This window comes from Centrocercus urophasianus, unplaced genomic scaffold (genome assembly GCF_019232065.1).
Source record: "Centrocercus urophasianus isolate 14NV4802_14NV808 unplaced genomic scaffold, USGS_Curo_1.0 seq_308, whole genome shotgun sequence".
NCBI classification, from domain to species: Eukaryota; Metazoa; Chordata; class Aves; order Galliformes; family Phasianidae; genus Centrocercus; species Centrocercus urophasianus.
Genome location: NW_024884876.1, coordinates 4,140 through 30,400, shown reverse-complemented (window position 1 = coordinate 30,400; position 26,261 = coordinate 4,140). Strand labels below are relative to the sequence as shown.

The window sequence follows — 26,261 nt, the reverse complement described above, 5'->3', positions numbered from 1 at the left end:
CGACTCGGGTACCTCTCCATGTTCACTGGGGCCCGAGCCATGGCGACACAGAGGTTCAAAGGACACCAGCACCAGAGGGCAGCGTCAGAGCTGTGCTATGACAACTCCTGCTCCTTCCACCCTACGGGACAGACCTCCCCCCCAGCATAGGAAGGGGCTGGGGGCAGTGGGGGGCTCAGCTCCCCTCCTCTACATAGCAGAGCGCGGCACAGACACTGCAGAAAAGCAGCGCGGCTCAAAGGACAAAAACTCAACGCTTGAGCATCCAGACACAATCCAAAATGAAACCACGAGGAAACAAAACAGAACGCTACGCTGCTTTGGTTCTGCCCCTGGTCAGAACCCTCCTGATGGTTCTGATTTCTTCTCCTGAAGGGGCTGTACTCGCCTTTGCCAGCTTGCATACGGCACACAGCAACACCGGAGCTCCCTGCTCTGTATTTACTGTGCAACGGCCCTCTCTGCAGATGGTGAACAGGATGTCTGTGCAGGGGCTGCAGCCCATTCCTACCAGGGATCTGGGAAGTAAAGGTCAGGTACTGGGTGGGAATAAAAGCTCATTAATAAACCAACAGATCAGAAAAGACCAGCCTGAACAAAGCCTGCAAGGAAACTCTGTTAAAACTTTTTTTTTTTTTTTTTTTTTTTTTAAATTTTTCAACCTAAAAAACCCCCTGCATTTTAGTGGGTTGGTTTGTTTGTTAAGTTCTGCACAACGCAGCTCAACTCCAGAACATTTTCAGAGAAGTTTAGGGGCAGCTCTGAGCCACCCTCAGGACAGCTCTCTGCTCAGCACTGTCTCATTTTAGAGTGAAACCCTGCAGTCCCTGAAGAACACAGCCCACCCTGCAGGGCTGGGGCAGTCCCAAACAGCGCAGCCATCCCTTGGGGCTGCCAAGCACAGCAGGTGTTGGAAAAACAGAAGCAGAGAAATGGATGGATGTTGAGTAAGAGAAGGAGAGCGTTCCACATTCAGGGTCCTGACACCATATAAAACATCTCCTGGATGGTCTACCGAACCCAGTTCCTGAAAATCCCATCGTAACACCCTAACCAGCAATAGGACGGGACTGCTGAGCAACACGACCAAGCTCCAGTCATGTTCTTGTAAGACCTTGTGATCCCATAGACAGAAGGGTCACCTGAAAGGAACCACAACACCTCGAATGAAAGGATGAAAACTGCAAATAACCTTTCTTACCTTCAAGTCCCTGAGAGCTATGAGGCCAAGACTGCTTTGGAAAGAGGTGAAATCAGGGCTCAGCCTGAAAGAGAGGTGTGTGGATGATGTGGGAAGGACGGCCAGCTCTTTGCACCTTTCTGGTCTTACAAGCCAGCTTCCACTTCCAGCAGCTTTCTTTTGCCCTTTACCAGTGCGATGCGTAGGTTACAGTTTAGGACCAAAAGCATCAAGAATACATATGCTTAATTTCTTGAGCTCAGCTGCTAAAGCCAAACACTGACTGTGAGAACGGCACAGCCAACAGACCAAGTGCTTCTGCCACCATCAGCTCTTGGTGTTTTAGTGGGACACTTTCTTCCTCCTTTCCTGACTCAAAAGGCAACGCTTTGCTTGGCTGAACTGCCCAGGAACTGTTCCCAGAGCAACTACCAAACAAGTCCAGGATCAGACACCTCTTAGGGGAAACTTCCATAGCACTACTGAAACAATATCCTGAATTTCCTTCTTATTTAGTAAAGAATAGGAGAGGGGGAAATAAGGAAGCAGTTGGATGACAGTTGTGCTAAAAAGCCTCCAAGAAAAGTTAAAAGAGAATGAGGTTGTTGGTGAGCAAGCAGTGGTGTGAAGAGCAGCATGCCTGTAATGGTAATGGATGCAAAGTTGGATTTGGGAAGAGTGGATCTCAGCATGATCCACTGGTAAAGCAGCAGCTGCCTTTTGGTTACAAAAATCTTACATGAAACAAGGCAAGAGAGAATCAGAGGAAACTGGAAACCACTTGAGGTTCACTCCAGTGGAACAGTGAAGTAGTGAGGTGATGGGACACAGTAAAAGACTGCTCTGCACTGCGCAGCTGTGATCTGGGAGAAATCCCAACAGCGCTCCTAAACCTTCTCCTGCACACCAGAAAAGGTTTTGTTGAAGTGATAAATGGATGATAAACACAGAAACATCTGGAATTGATGCTGGAAGAGACAGCCAGAAGCGGATGGCAGACAGCACGCTTGGGAACGGGGACTGCTCCGGCACAGCCACTGCCTTACAAAGCACCACTGCGCCAAAGTGGGCTTCCATTCCCTGTCCTGGAATGCTGTACCCTGTATTGGGCTTCTCAGAAGAGAGCAAGCAGGACGGGCAGGACTGGCGAGGCAGAACGTGCAAAGGGCAAACACTGCCTACGATGCTCAAAGGCAGCGGGAGGCGCTCGCTGCGCCCTGTCCGTACCCCACAGCTACCAGCAGCAGCAGATCCCAGGCAATGCTGAGAGCAAGCACCGGAGCTGGGCAGTGCGTTCAGCTGCTCTCAGGCTGTGCTGTGCAGAGATGAAGTGCAGGTTTCCTGGGGTGACTGCTAGTCCTGCTGCAAGAAGGAAAGTGAGGTTCTCCAGCGCAAGGCAAGGTCAGCAGGGGATGGGAGCGCTGCAGGCAGCCAGGATCAGCCTCTGGCACAGGAACGCAGCTTGGGACCGGCAGAGGTTCACACGAAAAGGAGACACTGCAACAGAACTGACCCAGCTTTCCCATCTGCCCTAACTTTTTGGCAACTGAACCTACCTGGAGGTCGCACAGAGCACGTCTCTACCACGCGCAGCATCCTCACACAGCCTGTACCCCAAATCCGTCCCAGGCCTCCTACCAAAGAGCACCGCAGGGTTACGTCAGCCCGGGGAACACAGGCTCTATGTGACAGATGGACTGCAGTGCTCTCATTTCACATCCCTTTTTCTTCTACTCATCTGTCAAAGGACGAAATTAAGACTCTTTAAGAGGAACTACGCTCTTCATAAAACAACACTTTCTTGAAAGCTGGACGTTTTGTGCAATACTTAAGCAAAAAAATAACAGAAAATAAAAAACAAAACAAAATTTGAGCAAAACAAAATCAAATTTAATGTTCTTAAATGCAAAAGTAAAAACAAACAAAAAACACAAAAAAGCAAAAGAAAATTAACAGAAACAGAACAACTCAAAGTTTCAAGGCAGTCTGCAGAAAACTTGGGGGATTAATCTTTAAATCTACAAATCAAAGGGTTTTCTTTGTTAATATCTAACTTGCAAGTCGTAAGTACTTTTCTGCTGAGTGTTCAATAAGTAAAGCTAGTTGTCAAAACAAAATCCTATTAAAATAGAAAAATCTAGCACTCATTAGAAGGGATGCGAGAAATACAATGCTCAAATGTTTACAATTTTTTTTTTCTTTACAAAATAGAACTACCAAAGGAATTCAGACTATAATGATCTTTGAAAACGAGTATCTTGCTGCGTTATAATGTACCAGTAAGTAGTGCACCATGCATTAAATATCTGGACAGAAGAGATTCAGTTTGATAACGTAGCGACACATATTCACACTTTTGTGGAGTTTCATTTTGACTCTGAAATCTTCCCGGAGTTTCTTTGAAACTCTTTGGTCCGTTCCTATTAAAAATGTTGGGCTTTAAAAGGAAATGTTGCTAAAACCTTTCAATTTGACAGCTGGGCCACTGCTCGGTGTGCAACTTACCTCATCAATGGTGTTAAAAGTTATGCTGGCATGCTACTACTTACAAGACCTCGACTTTATAAAGCGTAATCCTCAACGACACGTAGCAATGAGTATTAATCGGCAAAACAAATTTACTGTCAACTAAAACATTAGTATTTCTCAACTTTTCTTCCATACTAGCGAGTCGGGGGAGGGGGGGGGCAGAGGGGTCAGGAGAATGGGTGAGAAAAACAACAACATGAGAAACAAGCAAATCCATTAATTCAGCCTGATAGTTTTTAGAAGAGATTCCAGTTTTTGCAGACAACATTCAATGGAACAAATGTTAGTCTCATAAGTGAAAGCATGCTCCAATTTTACCACCATCCAGAGGGTCTAGTTAAATGCAATCTACTTCAGATTTCAGGGGGTTGTTATTATTATTATTTTTTTTTTTAACATGTTTTTAAATGAAATAACTTAAAGCAACTTAAAATTGGTCTAACATTGTGGGATTTCAAACATTTGAACATGTCAGTTGCATCCCAGAATATAAAACCTTTTCCACTTCTCATTTAGACTAAGACAAACACTTGTGAAAATTGGCGCAAAATGAGTTTTACACTAACAAAAATGTTTCAACTTCTGTCACTCCATTATCTATTCCATACAAAAAGCACGAGCAAGTTATTTGTGGGACTTGTTGGTTTTGAAGGAAACCTGTAAGATTTTGTCCCCCAGGCGGTAGCCATTAAGACTTGCTATGGCCATTGCAGCTTCTTCATAGTTTGTCATGGTCACAAAACCAAAACCTTTGCACTTGTTGGTGTTGAAATCCCGAATAACTTTCACATTGGTAACCGCACCAAAGGGGCCAAACATCTGCCAGAGGATTCCCTCATCAGCATCTTGACCAAGGTTGTAGATGAAGATACACCAGCCAGAAGATGCGTTTCCTGGAACATTTACACCAGAAAGCCCACTCATGTGATCTACACCCATAGGAGAGAACCTAGCAAATAAAAAGCACAATATTGCATGTAAAAGTTCAATTCAATTCAGCAAATCAACTTGAACGGGAAGCGACTGAGAACGAATATTTTCTACACGGATATCAAAACCGCCAGAAAGAAACGTTTACGCATTCAAATTGACAATCAACCACAGTGACAGCAGCCAGGAGAAGCAGCGCTACGTGTTCCGCGTGCTTCACTTATCCCTACAGGGAGCTGCCCTCACAAACAGGCAGCCGTGGCGCCGCCCCAAGGCAAGTTTAGGCCAGCACCTCCACAGGGGACTCAGGTCAACCCTTGGAACGCAGGGCAGCACTGCTGGAGCACGGGCCGATGTGCAGCCCCTCCCCGCAGCCCAGCCTGACCCCAGCCACCCTCAGCTCCAACATCCAATATCCTCAGCTGTGCCAATATCCTTTTATTTTTTTCTGGCTCTGCAGTAGCACATTGGCAACCCCCTAAATCCGAGGGTTTCTTTCAGGAGTAGCGTTTGTGCGTGTGCTAATTTCAATCTCTGTCTGTGGACCAGGACAAGAACAGAGCCAAGGACATGCTGGTGCTTCCCCAGGCCACCCTCCGCAGCTGGGCTGCCCCACACTTCTAGCTCCAGAACTGACATTTTGGTTTATCATTCCTTAATTCAGGTATAAACATCTCTTAACTGCAGTGGTTTTCAAATGTAAAAACAGTGCACGAGTTTTAAGTATTTACAGTTCTCTTCTCACCCACTTTATGCCAACTCCATACCCTGAACTCATCTGACTTGACTGAACTGGGTATCTCACCACCACCTGCCCGCTCTTAAATCTACCCTCTGGCATGTGAGTAAGAAGAAACAATTATTTTCTGCTATATCTGGCTTTGCATTATTTTCTTTCCTCCCGTAAGCCACGTATCAGTCCCCTCTAATCTTCTATTTCTGCTCTTTGTCCTGGAAATTCAGAGCTTTAGGACATTTTAATGCAATATTACGGTTGCACAGCTAAGCACTCAAAGGTCAGGAAATGCAAAAGTTAAAGCAGAAAACCTCCATTTGATCCCTTTTGCTTATGTATTATACAAAAATGAGAGGCCACGTGATTGTAGAAATATAATTATACTATACCAGGGGTTCCCAAACTGTGGTGTACCACTGGTGATATGCAAACCACTTAAATGCGGTACACGTGCTGCTCTCTGCCAAGGACATGGCGGTGGCAGATCCTGATTCTCTGCTGACCTGGAGGAAACAGGGAACGCATGTCTGGGCAGCGAGCACGGCACGCAGTGCCCAGCACTTCCCCGCTGACTTTTTCCTCACCCTGTGTAAAGACAGGAGCTGCCTTCGTATGGAAGAGAGGGCTTGCAGCAGCGTGAACGAGGAGGACAGGGAGCAGAGCCGCAGGGCAGCACAGAGGCAGGGCAGCCACATCAGCACCGTGCGCAGTGGGTGCATCGCTTAGCGATCAGCTCGGCCCCAACCCGCAGCCCCGGCTCTCCAGGGGAGCTCACCTCCCAGGGCAGCTGAGCTGGGAGACCCTCCTGGCCCAGGGGGAGCCTGCGGGGCACAGCCCTCCCCTCTGGGCACCGCTGCTGCCTGCAGCCCAGCCTGCTGCTGGCGCGGCTGCCCCTGAGCTCACGCTGCAGGTACTCACTGCTGCTGCCACTGCTGGCCAACCCCGAGCACATCCGAGTTTGGGAATCCTTGCACTACAGTAAAACTGAGAAAGCGGTTAAGAGGAGCAGAATGAAACGCGCTAACCCACGTAGTTCTGTGACATCTACTCAGCATTTATTTTGCTTCCATATGAAAACGTTCCTCTGTTGGCATGCTTCATATCCTTGTAGTTCTTTCTTTGTTTTTTGGTTTTTTTTTTTTTTTTTTTTTTTTTCCCCAACAGACACTTTTCAGCTTTCTAACTCTTCTGTGTGAGTAATCATCTCCTTATCTTAATTGCTATCAGGAAAAGGTTCATCTCAACAGATCACCAGTCTTGGGTCGCTGTGTGCAGGAATCCCTGAGCTCAGAGCCATGCAGCGTTGGTTCCAGCAGCACCTGCCTGCTACAAAGCCCCATGGCAGCAAGACCCCACCACAATACATGCTGCAAAGGAGATGGGGCTTGAAAGGCAGAGGACAACAAATCTAGAACGTGCAAAATCATGGGAAACACTAAGCCCTGCCACGCTTTGAGCACAACTCATTTCAAACAAGTTCTCCTCTTTCAGCTTTTTGACTCACAGAAATGCTTCAGGTTTATCAAAACAAGCAAAACCCAAACAGCCCCATCACAGCTGACCCACACTGGCCAGAGGGGTGTTTGACCTGCAGTGCTGAGGGCAGGCTGGGCATCAGCCAGTGGGAGGTGAGCAACTGCATCGTGCATCACTTGTAAGCAGTATGTAGCAGTAATGGTGATAATACACGTACTTCTCTTTCTTTCCTGTCTTAGCAAATAGTTTTTACCTCAGCTGTGAAGTGCTGCTGTTTTTCCTCCCTGATTTTCCCCCCTGTCAGGGAACCTGCCTGCCAGGTTGAGTCACAGCCCCATTGTAAGCCTAATCTTTATCTGTCAACTTTCATTTTGCAAGTTTATACAAATGCCCCTTTGCTAACTCTTATGAAACAGATTCACTCACAGAATGGCTTGGGTTGGAAGGGACCCCAAGGATCAGATACTGACCCTCCTGCCACAGGCAGGGCCACCAACCTCTACATCTTCAATACATTGCAGGGCTGACTTTAAACACGCTAGAACACCATCTCCAAAGTTACATTCCTAAGCTCCAACTCTCAACAAGCCTGGAAGCACTTCAGCTTACCTAGCACTATTTTCAAGATCTGCAAGAAATAAAAAACAACTAAACCCAAGCCAACAAACATTCTTCTAGCATAAAAATAGTGAACTGTAGAAGAGTACATAGGGCAGCTGGGGACTTTGGTCTGGATTTTCAGCCTTTGGAAGATGATTCCTGAAGAGTTCAACACACGGAGATCCATTGCCCATGAAGGCCAGCCCTGATGTGAGCTGCAAGCCACAAACATTGCAGCAACTAGAAGGGATTAAAGGAATGTTCAGGAAAGGATCTGAGTAATATCTGTAGAAATTCATAATTACAAATTAGAGACACAAAAGACTTAATCCTGGATTCACCTTCCATCGTATGATGGAACAAGATGGAGCGTTATCAAAATGCTAGTTGAAGTATTCAGCCTCAGGAGTAGCGACAAAAGCATCATTTCTGCAGGCTGGGAGCTCTCTGGGGGCAGCTGATCATCTCAGCAGGCTTTGTACACTGCAGAAGGAGACAAGGCCCAGCCCAAGCCACCGCCCCTAAGCTTTCACACAGCATCAACTGCTCTCACTGTCAGCATCATAGGAGCGTAGGATGGCTCGGGTTGGAAAGGACCTCAAGGATCAACTTCCAACCCCCTGCAGTTAGCCTGAAGGATGGGAAGAAATAAGGGCTGTGGGACAGTGGATGTGCTGGCCAAACTCCTAAAGAATCGCAGAATCACCAAGGCTGGAAAAGATCTCCACGATCACCCAGTCCCACCACCCTCCTACCACCAATGCTGCTCACTGCACCACGTCCCTCAGTACCACATCCACACGTTCCTTGAACACCTCCAGGGATGGTGATCCACCACCCCCTGAGCAGCCCGTCCCAGCCTCTGACCACTCTTCTGGAGAAGAAATTGTCCCTATATTATCCAAGCTGACCTAGCCTGGCACAACCTGAGGCCATTTCCTCTGGTCCCATTGCTGTTACCTGGAGCAGGGCTGACCTTCCCCCACCGCAGCCTCATTTCAGGCAGTTGTAGGGAGTGGTGAGGTCCTCCTGAGCCTCCTTCAGACTGACCCACCCCATTCCCTCAGCTGTTCCCCATTAACATGTGGGCTCCAGACCCCTCACAGCTCCACTGCCCCTCTCTGGACACACTCAAGACATGAAGAGAAACGGACGGCTCTTCTTCAAGTCAACTGGAGAAGCTTCACCTCAGCTCCATTACCTGCCCAGAGCAGCAAGTTGTAACACAGACCTGCTCCTCCACTACCTCAGCCAACCCAATAGATCATCCTCTGTTCCTCCTCCAGCAGCAAGCTCATAGCTGGGAGCAGGAGCTGCCCAGGAGAGGGAATGCAACACAAAGGCCAGAGCTTGAGGAGAGCTGGGGAGCGCCTGCATGGAACCCCCTGAGCTACAGCAGAAAGGAAGCAGATTGCTCACGGATGGCAGATTTGGAGCACACACAGCCTCTCTAAGTGTCCAATCACGTGGTAAGGATTTTTTCTTATGTTTCCTATAAGGCAACAGATGACAGAAGCCCTGTTCCTACTGTGCCTGGCTCTTCTGAACGGCTCTGCTATGGTCACCACAATGCTGGTACTGCATCGACTGCCCTGCGTTTTGCAGTCCAGGTGTTCCTGAGCTAATCCGTAACTCAGAGGAGGGAAAAATCAGATATCAATTCTCAACAGGGCAAGAACTCAAACTATCAGGAATGCCTCAGAACAAAGCCAGTGTCTCATCTGCAGGACAGCAAGCTCAACACGTGCTCCTGAGCATCAGCATTCTTCTTTAAGCAACTAAGGCAACTCATCTTCAAATTCAGTCTATTCAAATCCAAAGCAGATACAGCAAATCTCAGAAGCAAAGTGCAGAATGATTTCCACAGCTCAGGAAGCAGAGGAACGCTGCCATGACCCAACCACCTCCCTGGCCTCACCAGGAGGAGACAGAGGTCGAAACCCCAGCCGACCTCCTCCTCAAACACACGGTTTTCCCAACTTACTGTGCTTTACTAATTTTCCCCCTCTGCTGGAACCAATGGTTCAGAGCTTTAATTAAAAGTTGCCAAAATAGATCTGCATTCAGATACAGGGACGACAGAGTGGGGATCTGTTGAGACGGGCACCTGCAGCGCGCTGAGCCGTGGCGACACACAGTTGCCTGCGCCTTCGCACCGCTGGCTTCAACACACGCTTTACAAGTGAGGTTTCGCTCTTCATCGCCTTTTAATTCAGCGATCCGTTCACATCGCGCTGCGCAGCGCTGCAATGAGGAGCCTCAGCATGCAGCTGCAACCAGGATCCCTCCTAACCTACCTGAATCTCTGCGCCTGGTGGTGGACCGGCCCTCCGAACCGCCTCGCTGGTGAATGACACAGCTGGGACAACAGTGCCACGTTTTTGTTCTGGTTGGGATTGGCTGCAAACTTCACCGTGATGGGTTCGGAGGAACCTGGGGGTTTGTGACCATTGAAATTTGTAATTGCCTCTTCTGCTTCTGACCTTTTGTCAAACCGGATAAATGCGACCCCTCTGGATAAACCTTTTAACCAAATTGATAAAGAAAAAGAAAAAAATAACAAACAAACAAACAAACAAAACAAAAAAACAACAAAACAAATAAATGAAATTCAGGATAAACGCAAAATAATCTTGAAAGTAAAAATTAAAAGGTTAAAAATCTCTGCGGTCGTAGCTTTCAAGTTGTCTGCATTTACTACAGGTTCATCAGCAGCTAGAGAATCACACACAGAACTCAGAACCAAAAGGCAAACCAAGGAGCTCGTGCCACTGCTACCAACCAGTGAGCTCAACCTGCCACGTGCTGCAGGTAAAGAAAACCCAACATGGTCAAACTCTGTGACATCAAATGACATTTCCCATTAACAACAACAAAAGGCATTTGAAATTCACCCCCCCTCAAAAAGAACCCCACAAAGGGGAGAAAAATGAAACCAGAAAGCTCGTGATGGTTTTGATTACTGTATCACCAGAAATCACTTGCAAATACAAAATTGGCACTGATTTTCCAAACATTTTCAGTTTTCCAGCCCTAAGGCACACTTGCAGACCACAGCAGGAGGTGTTTAACCCTCCTGGATGCACGGTTTCACCCATGCCAGGTCCCTATTTCAGTAATGTGGCCGAAGCAACGACTTCTGCTTCTGCACACCTGCACCATAAACAATCACATCACACCCCACTGAACTGAACGTGGTTACCTCTGTGCTAGGGGAGGAATACAGTGTGATGTGGGGACATGGCAGGCAGAAGGGAATCTGTGCCCTCAAACTGCCCCAGAATGGTGTGAGGGAAGGCATGGCTGTGTTCAGGGCGTCGGGAGAAGGTCTGGAAATGACATCTCATCCTATTGACTGCATGCCACCAGGCAGACCATCATAACAGAGGGTCACTGTGCTTCTCCCTCGGTTCATCCGAAATACAGTAGAGGTGTCTTGGTACAGATCAGGCCTTGAAAGCTGGAGGATGGCGTCTGCTGGAGGTGAGCCCTGAAGCACAGCCCCAGCCAGGCCCAGAGCTGAACACCGACGGAGGTGTGCAGTCCAGGAACAGACGCCCGGGTGTTGTGTGCATGGTGAGACCCGAAATACATCCCGTGCTGACCACCTGTGTCACCTTCTGGGCTGACACAACCACACAACGCCAGCAGGATCAACATTACTCCTCACTGCTCACTGACAGCATCTGCCACCTCGCTCTACAGGGGCATCTGAGTGGGACAGAGCTACGCGGGTCCTGCTGGCAGAGGAGGGCAGCTATCTTGGGACACTTCCAGCAGTAAGCTTCCTGTGCCTTCTTTCTTGCTTCTACCTACAGCTGTGATCTACATCACCAGCTCAGAGCCGTGCAGACATCACTTACAGAAAATGAATCCTTTTCTCCCCAGGACAGAAGGACGGGATTCTCTTGCTCAGCTTGGCAGTGCCTGCAGATGGGTATCCAGACCTCACCTGCATCCACATTTCCAGTGCCTGATCAAACTGGAGCACTGAGCAGCAGCTCCCTGCACGGGGGATCAGCTCGGAGGGAGGCACAAGGGCTGCTCTGAAAGTAATGCCTCCTATTCCACGATGTTGGTCCACAATCTCAGAGGTGGATGTCGGTGGGGTGGCAGTAGGGGATGAACCTTCCCACCAATATGCCATTACATTTTGTTGCCACGCACGTCCCATGGACATTCTTTGATCCTTACTGTGTGTTTACTGGAGACCAAACAGCAGTTGGGAACACAGCGAGGGGTGGGTGGTGAATTCCAGCAGTGATGTGAAAGAGAAGCCACACTGGAAATGGCACACAGCTGTTACACCATGAAATGAAGAGCATCCTGATCAGCTCATCTGCAAACTGGGAACTGCATATAGAATTGAACACTGGCTTCAATGTGTTGGAAGCAATGGTGGCAGTGCTGGGATATCAGAAAGGCTGAGCCAGGTGGGTCCCACAACTGCTCACACAGGAACAGAAAGAATACCATCTGCCAGTTCGCCAGGACCTGCTGAGCCAACAAGAGGCTGAAGGTGAGGGTTTCCTGGGTTGCATCACTACTCCTGATGAGAGGTGGTGCCACCTCTGCCAGCCAGACTCAAACCAGCAGTCCATGGAGGGCTGGTTTCCCCAGTGAAGAACAAGTTCAAGACACAGCCTGCAGAGGGGAACGTGATGTGCACCCACTGCACAGCCCAGATTTGGGGCTTCTCAGTTCCATCTGATGAAAGGTGGACTCTGTGGGCAACATCTTCCTGGCATGGAATGCCAACGTGGCAGCTGTGAAACAGAGCATCACCTCCACTGCATGCAGCTCTTGTTCGTGCTGGGGAAAATGCAAAGCTCATGGTGGTGATCACAGTGAAAAAACAGCATTTTGTGGCTGAGAACGTGATCTACCAGAGGGCATTACGATGCTCTTTGTGACACTTGTAGTTTTCACGGAGATAAATAGGAGGCATTACTTTCAGAGCGGCCTATGTACATGGTAAGACTTCACACTGCTGACTGCCCACGCTAAATTGCAGCCCGCTGCTCACAGAGATCAAAGCTGCTCCTTAAGCCATGTGCACAAGCAAGCCTGCGGCCGTGTCTGAATTCACCTCACTGCGTCACACCTCATTCCCCATTGATTTCTATTCTAATCCACTGCACGCCTTGTTAAGAGCAGAGTGCATGTGCAGAAGTACTTTCCTAAGTGACAGACGGGCTGCTGGAAAAACCAGAGCGCTCAGGTCACAGGACAAGCCCAACTATTCAGTCATACAGCTGGAAATCATGAGGTAAGAAATTAGAACTGAAAACACATCCATAACACCAAGTCAGCTTCAGTCCCCCCTGAGCTCAGCAATTAACAAAGGAATTTCTTTGTTCTTTAGGGCGTTTTGGTGGTGGTGGTTTTGGTTTTGTTTTTAAGCCATAATATTCAGAAAATTCCAGGGCAGTAATTCACATCTGAGCTTCATTCTTCTGGTCTGTAGTAACCACAGAGGACCGTTCAACACCTCAGGTGGTTTTAAAGTATCAAGAAATTGCGTGAGTGAATTCCAAGTTAGCATAAAGGAGGAAACACGTTGGTGCTTCCATCTGGAGCTTGGTGTTCACCTGTGAATAGCAGTTGTGTTGGTAAGAATTAAATGCTGGCCAGCAGCGCGGCAGGAACGCACTGCGCTGAATGTCAGAGCAGCAGAGATGTGGCAAAGCAGCAGCTCAGCCTGGTACAAGTGGTGGTGGAAACACAGAGTAAGTGAGGAGCTCAGACTGCAGCCCAGCACGGTGCTTAGCAGCCTCAGCCATTCCTTGTGCTTACAAACAGAACGCAAAACCAAGACCACATCAAAAAAGGACAGCGCGTCCCTCGTGTCCATGCTGACACCAGGTGCCACAGTTTGCCAGAAAGGAACCAAACTGGCTTAAATCAGCCCAAGAACAGCCAGACTCTGAGGAGGCACCGGAGGTGCTGTGCATCACAGTCCCACCTGATGCAATTGGACCCACCTGTGGTTTGATCCACGAGCACGCGCGAATTGATGATGCGTCCAAAACGTGAGAACATATCTTCTACATCCTTCTGTGTCATCGACCTCGGGAGCCCACTGATGTATAAATTAGCGTCCTTGATAACTTCAGAACTTGGACGAGCATAGGAGACCTTGAAACAAATCAATCATTGAAATTAAATATAAAAGGGGGTCTGTTTAAATGGAGAGAGCAGCTTATTGTCATCAGTTGTCGCGTTTAGACCCCAGTGAACAACGCAAGCTTCTTCTGTTTAATTTCCTGGAGTTCAGGAAAGGCAGGTGGGCAAAAGAAAACTGCCAGGGCAAAGGGAAGAATCATGGCCACACCACCAGAACCAATCAGCATCCTGATTACAAGCTCATTACAATGCTGTTGTCACAGACTCATCTGTACGTCCTACCTTGATAGTTTTTGACTGCAGTCTGAGGCCGTTCAGTGTGTTTATTGCTCTTTCTGCATCTTTTGCAGTAACGTAGTTCACAAAACCATAGCCTAAGCTGTGTCCTGCAGGGAAGAACACATTGTTTTAGATCAGCCCTTGCCAGAGAGTTATCACCACCAAAACTGAAGCAAATGCAAAGGAGGAAAATGAACTCCAACATAATCCATCATGCAAATATTTAAATACACCAGGAACTTTCCCAAGGTTGGCATGCATTGTATGAAAGAACCCCAAGCTCTTATTTGCTGCTTCGGACACCGTGGAGAACAGTTCATCTCAATGATCCCCCAGCTGTAAATTCAGGACTGAATATCGAGAGCAGTGCTGCAAACCTCACAGGGAACAAAGGCACAGGGACACCTCCTGCAGGTAGAGCAGAAAGTGAAAGGTGTCAGCAGCCAAACTCCTGGGTGAGCAGCCACCCAACAACGCGTTTGTGCGCTTTGGTTCAGCCTTCACTCCTGGAGACAAGAGAGAAAAAGCTCTCATTCCTTCCTATATCTGTAGAGCTTATGAGCAGCTGGGGGCCCAGAGCAGGCAGAGCTGAAGTGTGACAGCAAAAGTAGCCTTGAAGACAACGCTTAACTCTTATGAAAAGAATCTGAGAGTAACAATGCAAAACTTGTTGGAACATTTCAGGCAAAGGACATTTCAGTGGATATTTATCTGCTCTGTGTGCTACAGCAGCACAGGGATGCAGGCTCCCCACTTAGGGGCTCTCCTGACAACCCTGCTTGGCTCTGCAGCAGTCTCTGCTGGCAAGGAAGAGCTGCCTGGCACATTTCTGCCTTCATCTGCTTTGTTATGAGATGCAATACATCACCAGCCCATCTAAACCCAATTAATGTCACGTCGCCCATTTCGTTGTATAAACAGCCCCTGTTAATTGCCACACTTGCTTTTGAAAGATGCCAGATCCACACCAAGCCAGGCCCTCGTGCAGGAGCAGCACCCTGCCCTCTCACCATGCATCAAAACACCTCCACCAGCACAGAGCAAACCTTCCTGACGCACATTTACTCTGATATTGAACTGCCACAAACACAACAGAGGATCTCAGATCCACCCTCTAGGCCTTCCTCCTTTAAAGACCTACAGGTGACTTCAGCAAATGGAACAGGAAATGCACTGTGGTGAGGTACAGCTCTGAAATCCCAGTCACAGATGGTTAGTCCGCAATTGCTTATCTGAGTTTTTTTTCTCCTAATTAAGAAAATGCATTATTTATCAATTAGAAACACGTTCATCACATGGAGCCAAGCATACTAACCTAAGAAAACAAAGATGAGCCCAAGAGGGAGCCCACACCATGCAGAGATGGTACGCAGGGCTCGCTCCATAGGCAGGGTATCACAGCCCCAGCTTCTGACAAAAGCCACATCAGCAGAACTGGGTCCCGATTCTGTGAGCAGCCCCTAAAGATCCAGGCCACATCCCTGGGCGAGGAGAGCTGCTCCCAAAGCACCGTCTGCACCCCTCAGTACAGCATCGCCCTGCCAAGCTGCCCTCGCAGTTCTGGGCCTCAGTGCAGAGCAGGTGAACAGAGCAGGTCCTGCTCTGCTTCCTTGCATTCAGTCCCCAGAACACGGGCAGAATTTGCTGTTCCTTGGCCAGCAGCTGTCCTGCAGAGCCTTGGATGGCTTAAATGCTGATGCACAGTCCGAGATCAGTGACAAGGCAGGCTAAGCTACTTTGGTTTTTATCCCATACACACGTAACCGTGCTTGTGGATACAGGAGACCAAAAGTCGCCACCCAGGCCAAAGCCCAGCAGTTACACTGTACCTATTGCCCCCCTAAACAAGGAGCTTCACAGGGAAATCTGCGGGGCTTTCACCCCAGCACCTCCAATCTGAGAGCGCATCCTAGAAATTCCCCTCCAAAGCTCTGCCTTTCCAAAAGCGGCTCCAAGTTTATCCCTACTTACTTCATACCCATTTGTTCCTGTGAGAATGCTGTCCTCCAGCTCATACGTGCTCACCCCTCCTGCTGCCCGCCCCCCAGTTACAGACAGTGACCACATCCCCCATGTCTTTTCTTTACTACCTTCACCTGAGCACAACTCTGCACCTTTCCCACTCCCCAACGACAACTCCTGATCAGAACACCCTGCGAGAAGAGAGGGCAGGGACAGAAGCCAAGGTGGACAGAACAGCAGTCAGCAGACAGCACCCAGCTGGGCTTTCAGGGCAGTGCATCCCTTGGCCTTGCTAGGGCAGCCTTCAGCTCCAGAAATCCAGTTTCCAAACTAAAAAGAAGCCGTCGCTAAATGAAACTGATGGCTTCCCACAGAAATGAGAAGGGGGTGGGAGTGCTACACCCAGATGGAATCACACAACGCAGAAGCTTCTCCTTCATCCCCGTGTTTCATCTCCTCTGCACGCAGGTGATGCCAGCACAGCCCTGCTGCTCAGCAGACATTGGCACAGCACAGCAAAGTGCTGAGCAGCTGCTGTTTGCCTTGCACTCGGCTCACAGTGCTGCCACATCGGACTCCTGTGGGCACCCTGAGCTGATGAGAAAATGCAGAGGACTTGGGAACTGCCAACCCCATTGGGAGAAATCCACTCCCATTGGAAAGAGCTCTGGTAATGACGGCTGAGAGGAAAACAATGCATGTGGTGCAATGAATCTGTGCAGTGAATCTGAAGGGAGGTGGGCAGCCAAGGCCACGGCTCATCCTCAGCCTCTGTCCCACCACACACACATCTTCACATGGAGAAATTACCTCTGCAACTGCTGAGCTCATTTCCTCAAGTGTTCCTGGCCGCTGCTTACTAAATTGGTTAATTAAAGAAAATGAAAGCTAGCAATTCAAAGAGGAATGGAGGCCTAAACAAGCAGTGATGATGCACGCTGACTCCATGGAGCTGTGCCCTGGGACAGCAGAGGCTGCACAGCTCCATGCAGACCCAGCTCGTATGGATGAAGGGATCTGCAGGGTGAGCTGGGCAGTGGATGCCAGAAATGGCCTTCATCATCTCACACTTCCCAGCACGTGGCTGGCAAGCAGGTCCCAAAGCTCAGGCAGTGGAGGCTTAGTCAGAAATAAGTGTTTTCAAACCATTATCTCATCAGGTCTGGAAGGCAGGCCTGGGAAGACTGCCTGCTGAAGCCTACAAGAACAGGGCCTAATGTGGGAAAAGGAGTGGGAGTGTCAGAAGGGCTGCGGGGCTGAGCAGGGAACTCGTGGCACAGCTGCTATGCAAACAACCAGCACACAGGAGATGGAAAAAGCAGCGGTCTGTAGGAGAATGAAGATCAGAAACAGACCACTTGGTGTCAGGAGAGCCAAAGCCGAACAGAGGCTGAGAATTCCAACAAGAGCAAGCCAGCAAACCATCCTCAATAGAAACCAAGAGGGCCACGCAGGCCGGCTGGCATCCTGGTTCCAGCAAAGTCATGGAGCAAGTCTTCTGTGCACGGGAGAGCAGCCAAGAGACACAAGTGGGAGCATCAGCATGGGATACCCACAGCCAGCAAGCTTCTGACAGCAGGACTGGGTTTGTGAATATGGGCAGAGCAGCAGCCGTGGCTCATCTTGATTTCAGCATTCAAACACGTGCTCCACAAAAAACCACCACAAAGCACAGAGCCAACTGAGCATGAGCTGGGATTTCACCCTGGGTGCAAGGGAGAGCTCCAGGGACACCACCATCACCACAGCGCTGCAAGTTTTGACCATCTGCAGAAAGAACAACAGCTCCAAGCCCTGAAAACCTACTGTAAAACCTGAGTTTCTTAAGCTTTAGGACAGATTTTGTTCATCAGTTGTTGGAATGGAAAGCACTTTTTCACTGGAAGAGAATTAAAGTGCTCCAAAACGATGCAGGGCAATAACTTCAAATATAAACATGCTAAGAAACACAAGAGCACAATTAAAGGTTTCACATCATGGTTGGTGAGGGAAAAGAAGAAGGGCAAAGGAAGACACCTGCTTTAGTAAAGCAGAGCACTTCATACAATGAGCAGCTCATCAGCACGGGCCTTTCTGGCTTCATGTGCCTCTGTATGATGGGGAGCAATCAGTGTCTTCAAGCACACAGTGCTAAGATAATCAAAGATTGTCTTAAAAAACCTGGGGTAACAGAGCATTCCCAACACAGATAAGAACTGCACAACGCTGTGGTTGTTTCCCATGCAGAAGGGAACAATTTCAGGCAAACAGAATACTTGAATGCTTTCCAGGAGACAAGAATATTTCAGAATTCTGTTAGTGGACTGGAAAGGAACAGCAAGTGACAGCAGCACGAGCAGTCATCCCATCACAGGAGCGACAGCGGTTCCTTCCTCTGCGTGTTCAGAGGTGCCTGCTTCTGGTTTGGGTTGCACCACTTCTACGAGAGGGTCTTCCAGAGAAGATGCAATGACAAGGAGCATGTGTGCTGGCTCCTGTAATTCACCTAGAACTGAAGCTGTAAGCCATGGTTAGCACACGGCGTGGTGCGGCTGAGCTGTGACCAACAAGTCACCTGGGAATGCCCACTCTGCTCCATGCCTTTCCAGCAAGGACAGAGGGAGAGCTTTGACCTGGAGCTGCTGATCCACGTGCGTGGCTGTGAGCTCCAGTACTCCAACGTGCAGAACCTGCAGGGAATTCTGCCATCACCTCTCATTGCATGCACAGGCATGGCCAGATTGCAGTAGCTGATGGGTTCAGGCAGAGACTGGTGCACTCTGATGGATCATATCCTTCATTCCAAGTGTAGATGCATTATTCTCTCCTCAAGCGGCGTAAGACTCCAGGAACGGAGTGAGGAAGGCGATGTCTCCCTCCTGCAGCCACACCAACATCTATCAGAGCACTGCTGGAGCAGCACACACCAGGTACTGCCATCCAGCACAGCATGGCTCCCACGGGGAGCTGAGGCTGTGGGAAAAGTTTAACCCAACTGTTCCAAAGCTCTAGGGCTGTCAGGTATGCAAGTGTCAGCAATCCTGCAAGGGGAAGGAAGACTGAAACAAAAACATACGCTCGCAGGAAGTTAATTTTTAGCTCCAGCATTTGGTCCAGCTGCAGAACAAGGGAAAACAGCTCCACGTTCACCTGTAAGAGCACAGCAGACTGGAAACACAGGATGCCTCAGCACATCATCCAAGCACCCTTGATGCAAAAGACAGGACAGGATGCATTTCCTCTGTAGAGCCACCCACGGCAGCAGGTAACAGCCCACACATTGCTGGGTAGGGATCAGCACAGAGCACAGCTCTGGGACCAGGACGTCTGAAGCCAGCCTCAGAAAGCCACAGCCTCATTAGCACAGAAAGACCAGACAAACCACTGGGCTCATCGTTGCTCGCAGCCTCACAGAGCTCTCAGTTGAACTGGGTCAATGGCGCCTTGCAGGCCTCAGCAATAACTAAAAAAGACACAGCAGCAAAAAGTACCATCTCAGACGTGACCACACTATATTGGGCAGTGACCTTCTAACGTTTCCCTGGGGCTCCGAGTCGGTGCCGGCCTTCAAGTTCTGACAGAAAGAGCAATGCCCTGTGAGTCCTGCTGTGCGAAAATCCTGGAGGTGATGCCCATCACAAATGTAAGCACAGAGAGCTGCAGTGCCAGGTTTGGCTGCAAGAGCACAGATGCTGAGCACTGATGCACTCTTCACAGCCGAAGCAAAGTCACGTCTGGAATCACTCCGGAATGTGGGGATGAACAGGAGAATGCAGACACTGACAGCTTCTGCCATCATTGGAGCTGGAAGGGTGCTTCTCTTTATGGTCATTGCAGAAATGAAATGAAGTCATCCCAGCTTGACCAACAAAGCCACGCTTCCAGCAGCAGTCATCGATCTGCAATGGCTCTGCAGGAGGCTGAGGTGAGTTCACTAAATCATTAACAACTGCACTCAGTCAGGCAGAAGGGACTTTCTGCCCCGCGAGCTCCGTTAATAGATTGAGGAAAAAACACAGATCAGCCACTGTCCTGTGAACAACAAGCATCGAGCCCAAGCACTGCTGCTAACTGAATAAATGCAGCCAACAGAGGCAGCTACACTGAAAAGTCTGGTTCCCACAGAACACGAGGTTGCCTCCCCCACTGCCTCCCATGCCAGCACCACGACCTGCCCACTGCCCAGCCACAGGCTTTGCTCTGTGCTTCTGCTCCTCCATCACAGCCCTGCAGGGTCAGCCAAGCGCAGGAAAGCAGAAATCTACTGCAAGACCCCCCAACCCCTCCTCCTCATCTGCAGCACACAGACCTGGCCTTGCTCAGCACCACGAGATGTAGGGCAGCTCAGACACAACAAAAGGCTTCATAATGTTCCCCTGAGCAGCCTTGTTTCCTTGCAAAACAGCCTCCAAAGCAAGCCTGCACTTCTCAGCATCTCAAACCGTACAACAGCTAGGCTGAAAGCTCAGCTACCCACGTGTTCTAAGAAAAGTGCATTTCATGCCATGACTTTCATGAGGAATTTACTCACGCTGTCCCTAAGTTTGTATTTTGATCAAGCACCACCAGGCAAAGCCAGGGCCCGGCACTGCTTTCAGATGAGCACACATACAAAGCCACTGAGAAAATACATTTCACATCTCTTGTTAGCCAGTTCTCATTTCTACTCTCAAGAGCGTAACAAAATCAGTAGGGGCAATGCAAGAACTCTCATGCATTTCACCCACTTTCCTGTGGTTTTCATGTGGTGAAATAGTTAAGGACTGTTTGATATGGATCAGATGAGGATTTAAATCAGTATCACATTCTGCAGGGCATGGAACAGAAAGCCCCACAGCGCAGCCGCCTGCACACCACGAGCAGCACCAACACCATGCACTGCAACAACTGCCTCTGTCTCCCACTGCACCACAGGTTCTGTGGGTTCTGAACAGGAATCACCACAATTTGTACACACAGCCAAACAGTGCAGGGTTAAAGCACGGACAGCACGTGCAAAAAGCTCCTGCAACCACACAGAGCTCACAGACCCAGCTCTGCCTGCTCCCATCTACAGTTATGTTTCACTCCATTCCCCCTGCTGTTTTTAAAGCAGTGACCAACAATCCCACTTCAAGGGCTTACAAGTGAAATGCCTGAGGAACAGCAAGCCCACAACACTGCTTCAGACACACAGCACGTGTCTTCTTACTGATACTCACACACTGATCACCTATATCCCAAGTTCATCACAGAATGGACAGGGTTGGAAGGGACCCCAAGGGTCGTGAACCTCCAACCCCCTGCAGGGCCACCAACCTCCCCATTTCACAGCAGCCCAGGCTGCCCAGGGCCCCATCCAACCCGGCCTTGAACACCTCCAGGGATGGACGGGGCATCACAGCCTCTCTGGGCAGCTGTTCCAGCACCTCACCGCTCTCACAGCACAGAACTTCCCTTGACATCCAACCTCCATCTGCCCTCCCTCAATTCAAACCATTTCCCCTCGTCCTGCTGCCATCTCCCCTTGCACAGAGTTGATTCCCCTCCTGTTTGCAGGCTCCCTTTAGGCACTGCAGGCTGCACTGAGGTCACCCCCAGCCTTCTTTGCTCCATGCTGAACGAGCCCAGCTCCCTCAGCCTGTCTTTGCAGGAAGGTGCTGCAGCCCCTGCTCATTTCTGTGGCTCCTCCAGACCCTCTCCAACAGCTCCCTGTCTTTCTTGTGCTGGGGCTCCAGCCCTGTGCACAGTGCTGCAGATGGGGCCTCACAAGAGCAGAGCAGAGGGGGACGATCGCCTCCCTGTCCCTGCTGCCACCCCTCTGCTGATGGAGCCCAGGATCCCGTTTGCTTTCCCAGCTTCATTTCCTGATAGGCAAGGAAATCAGTGCCATAAAAGCTCTGACTGCAGAAAAAACAGGTTTGCCAGGGATCAAATTCAGACTGCTTGAAGTACGTATGCATCCTGTGCTCAAGGTTAGGAATCACAACTGCACAGAAAGATTTTGGATTTGGCCTCAAGCATCCTGCAGGACCAAAGCACTGTGCATCGTCATGGATGCACAGCAGTACTTGGATCACACACACACACAGCAACACAAAGACACTCCACACTGAACTGCTCCCAGGCACTTGGTGGAGGGCTCCACCGAGTGAAATTTCATCGTTCTTCTATCATACCTGCAACTTTGTCCCGAATCAGCTTTGCAGATTCAACTTCGCCGATACTGCTGAAGAGGCTCCGCAGCTCATCCTGCGTCATGTTCTGGGGGAGGTAGTTCACAATGAGATTTGTTCTGCCGATGTCATCTCTGCAATCTTCAGCCATGTGGTCTTCATAACCATTAGACATCTTATAACGTATCTGCAAAGAGAAAAACCCCAAATAAATAAGTTGTAGAGCTCGGTGTGAGCCAGGCTTCCTCCACCTGCCATCAGCCGGGCTGTTTATTTCAGACAAAAAGCAATTGTTCCAACTATGCACATTTTTCCCCACTTGTAAAACAAAACTATTTTTGTTGCCATTCCCAGAAGAATTCATTCCTTCAAACAGCATTTCAGGGACCACGTGGCACACTGCACGGCTCCCACGGCTCCTTTCCTTCAGGGCAAAGGAATGGCAGCAGCTCTTCATGCACGTCGCTATAAACCCAACCATCACAACAGCAGGGTTAAAGTCAGAAAGCCCATATCCACAGAGGGAACACTGCCATGGAAGAGAGGCTTTCAGTCCATTCTCCAGCATCTGCTGAGTAGCAATGAGTGTTTGCTTCACACTTCTTGGGAAAGTCAGCGTTCTTAATGGGAAAAAAACAAATCACTGAGCACACCGTGTGGGAACAAACCACCACCAGACCCACAGCCGTACACTGAGACCAAATCCTTTGTTTGGTGAGGATGGAACGAAGCAAACCACGGAGGGGGTCTTGCTACTCTGCACTGAGAAGCCTCTGAACCCCACATTTCTGCATCTCAAGTGCCAACAGCAGCAAACTCCCCCCTGCCCCCAGGACAGGCATCTGCTCCACGGAGGCAGTGGGAAATCGTGGCAGGAGGGAAGCAGTTATGCTGTATCAGCAGCTCTAAGCTGCTTTCTTTGCAGCAAGATAAGCACAGGAACCAACAACAGGGAATAGGAGAGCAAGGAGAGAAGCTGCAAAGCCAGGAGCCAAGCAAGATATTCCTCACTTCTGCATCCCAAGCTGTCAGACTGTCTCAGCTGTACTGCAAAGCTGTACAGCAAGCACAGGTCCCCTTCCAGCTGTGCCAGAGCCATGAAGGCACAGGCTCACCATCTGGGCTCCTGCTCTGCTCCAGGACACCAGAACACCTGAACCTTCCTTGCTCACCTCACTGCAGCCTCTGGGCCACGTGGCTGAGACAGTTTCTAAGTTGTTGAAAGGCAATTTTGCCAAGCACGGAACTCCCAGACCAGTGTATGGTCTGGGAAGCAACAGCACTTTGGAACTGGAATCAGCTTGAAGTCACAGCCTCTCACTGCACTGCCTGCAACGCTCACCTCCACTCCCTGAGATACACACACAGTGCCCAGGGCACTGCTGATTCAGTTTGCTAAGAAAGCAAACTTACGAACCAGGCTGACACAGGAACGCTCTCAGGGAGGATTCCTGCTCCTGACACAAACAGCTCAGAGGTTTGCTACATCCTCCCTTCACCTACAGGCCCACAAAGGCACAAGACCACTGTTGGGCTCACAGATTTGAATGCAGACACAAAAACAGATGATAGACGATAACATGTCAGCTGCTGCAGAACCTAAGAAGGTTCTCTTCCACGAGCAGCGAGCTCTGTCCTGTCACACCAGCACTTTGCTCTCCAGCCCTGGAGCACTTCTCATCAACCCAGGCTGCCAGCGGTGCTGAGCACAAGAAGATCAGAGCTCTGTGAACGGCTCCATGATCTCTGCTATCACAGCCTACACCAACAGCTGACACTTGGCCCAAGACAGCACTGGTGAGTGAGCAGGGGCTGCACTGAGCCACGCAGTGCTGGTGGGGCTCTGCTTGGGCCAACTTTGGTCTCAAGGGTTGGGCCCTGAAGGCACTGGCTGACCTCAAGGAGAACTCCAGGGCCATATAAAGAGCCCTGCTCCTCCATCTGCAGCAGAAAGACGATGCTTATTGGCATGCCTTCCTTCCCACAAGGCTCAGAGGCAAACAACCTGCTGCCTGGTCTGGTCATTGAGCATCCACTGCTCAGTGGTGAGGCTGCAGGGCAGGCTTCCTTGGAGACCACATCTGAAACAGAGCCAGAAGGACACTGCTACGCCAAGGGCAGTGCCAAGCAGAGCCCCACAGACACAAGGGATGGGTGCAGAGGGGCTGAGAAGCCCAGCACTGAGCACACGGCAACACACCAATAGGCAAAGCAGAGCACAGCGAGCTCCCATCAGCCCCCACCCACCAGGAAAGTCACTTCCAACAACATTCCAACACAGCCTTGATAAAACAGAGCTTCCTTTGCAGCCAAGAGATGGCACTGAGAAGCAAGAGTTCAATCCAGGCACAGGGGCGGGACAACAAATCCCCATGGAGATCACAGTGAGGATGCAGATCAACAGCACCAGGCCTACGTGCTTCCAAGAGGAAGAGAAGAGATGAATCTCCCAACGCTCTGCAGCCAGAATGCTGCTGTCCCACCTCCTGATCCGGATCCCTCTGCAGACACCACACATCTCCCCCCAGGACCCTCCTGGCACCCTGCACACAAAGCCCCCCCCACAGCCCGGCTTGGTGGCACAGGGCACCCATATGGCATCTGGGATCTGCTTCTTCTGGATGGAGAAATAAACCCCAGCAAGGCAGCTGCTGAAATGTGCCCACGTGGGGGTCTCCATTAAAACTGCATTTAACCACCAGGAGGATCCTTGCCCACTGTCAGGCCATACAAGCTGCTGAACCCACACGTGTTGAAGCCCCTTTTGCTCATCCATCCACGGAATGCATTGTGCCGGCTTGCCTGTCCTGACGGATTTTCAGCATTAATGGGCTTCTATTGATTTCTTTCTCCCCTTTGCAACCCTGGAATGAACACATTTCCCTTCCCCGCCGCTTTGGCTCAGTTGTATTGAAGATGCCAACATTTCCTCTCAGTTCTGATGTCAAAAAGGCCTCCCTCCATCACCACCACCAGCTACTGTGAAAACCCATCACACATCTCCACATTCTTTACTTCTCCATGCCTCCAAGGGGCATTTCCACAATGATCACATTTACCTCAGAACCCTTCTAAGCTCCTCTCAGGGATCCTCACTCACCGCCATACAGCCAGTGCTGCTCCCAGTGCTTTTGGTAGCACTCAGAGCAAGAAGGGCTTGAGGCCAAAAGAGAAACCACTGCCAGTGATGGGAAGGAAACCAGAACAGCAAAGGAGCACACAGCCATGAGCACCTGCTCATCTCCATCTCCTCTGCTGTAAAAACGCACCAGGAGCAGCTTAAATCCTGCACACAGCACGGGTTGGAACCAGATGACCGAGACGGTCCTTTTCAGCCTATGATGCTCAGCTGCACAGCGCGTGCATCACCTCCACGGGGCGGTGCTGGGCAGCCAGGCGGGTCACGGCGAGCAGCGGACAGGCGGCACAGAGCCGCACATCGCACACGGCCTCAGCGCTGCGCGGCAGGACGGGAAACCTCGCATCTCTGCCGGCTCCGCGCTCACATCGGGTAAGGCTAACGGGACAGATCCCAGCGCCGAGCCGAGCCGGACAGCGCCGAGCCGAGCCGAGGCGGACCGAGCCGAGGCGGACCGAGCCGAGCCGAGCCGAGCCGAGCCGAGCCGAGCAGCACCGAGCCGAGCCAGACAGCGCCGAGCCGAGCCGAGCTGAGCGGCGCCGTCCGCTGCGCCCCGCCGCCCCGCACAGCCACTCACTGCCGCCCATTACCGCTCACTGCCGCCCATTGCCGCTCATTCTCGCCCCTCCCCTCCCCGCCCCCCCGCCCCATCCGCCGCCCCGCCCGCCCCGGGCCCCTCCCCCCTCAGGCCCGGCTCTCCCCCGCAGGCCCGAGACTAGGCCTCGCCGCCCCGATCCCCGCCGCTCCCGTTCCGCCGCGTTCCGCCCCGCCCTGGAGCGCCGGGAGCTCCGCGGGCGCCGCCCCTCCCCGGCCCGGCGCGGCCCGTTCTCACCTCGCTGCGGTTCGGCGCGGCCGTGCAGCGGGAGGCGAACGGCTCCGCAGCGCACAACAAGCCGCTCGCAGCGCCGCCGGTCACGCCCCCCCGCCCCCGCCCGCCGAACGCCATTGGACGCCGCGCGCACGTGTCCCGCGTCTCATTGGTCCGCCTGGCCGTCCGTCTCGCGGCGGCCGCGAACCGCGGGGGGAGGGGCGCCGCGCCGGGGTGGGCGCCCCCGGGAAGAGCGGGAGGAACTGCTGGGCTCCGCGTGGGGCGGGAGGGTGCGGGGAACGGCGGCGGGAGCCGGACGGAGCGCGGGTGTGCGGGGCGGCACCGGAAATGGCCGGGCTGCG

General features: G+C 50.8%; 1 protein-coding gene across 2 annotated transcripts; it reads right to left on the bottom strand.

The window, feature by feature from the left end:
• Nucleotides 1–3,084: 3,084 nt before the first annotated feature.
• Nucleotides 3,085–26,002, bottom strand: ELAVL1 (ELAV like RNA binding protein 1). Of its 2 annotated transcripts, XM_042829338.1 has the most exons (7): nt 25,924–26,002; nt 21,956–22,139; nt 13,860–13,963; nt 13,436–13,589; nt 9,749–9,974; nt 5,765–5,878; nt 3,085–4,658 (listed from the first exon to the last, which is right to left on the bottom strand). In XM_042829338.1, exons 2-7 carry the CDS (start codon nt 22,125–22,127, stop codon nt 4,334–4,336), a joined length of 1,095 nt encoding a protein of 364 aa, XP_042685272.1. In that variant the 5' UTR covers nt 22,128–22,139; nt 25,924–26,002; the 3' UTR covers nt 3,085–4,333. The 2 variants fall into 2 exon arrangements, with proteins under 2 accessions (XP_042685272.1, XP_042685273.1); XM_042829339.1 differs by lacking the exon at nt 5,765–5,878 and having other exon boundaries at nt 3,087–4,658.
• Between the last annotated feature and the right edge of the window lie 259 nt (nt 26,003–26,261).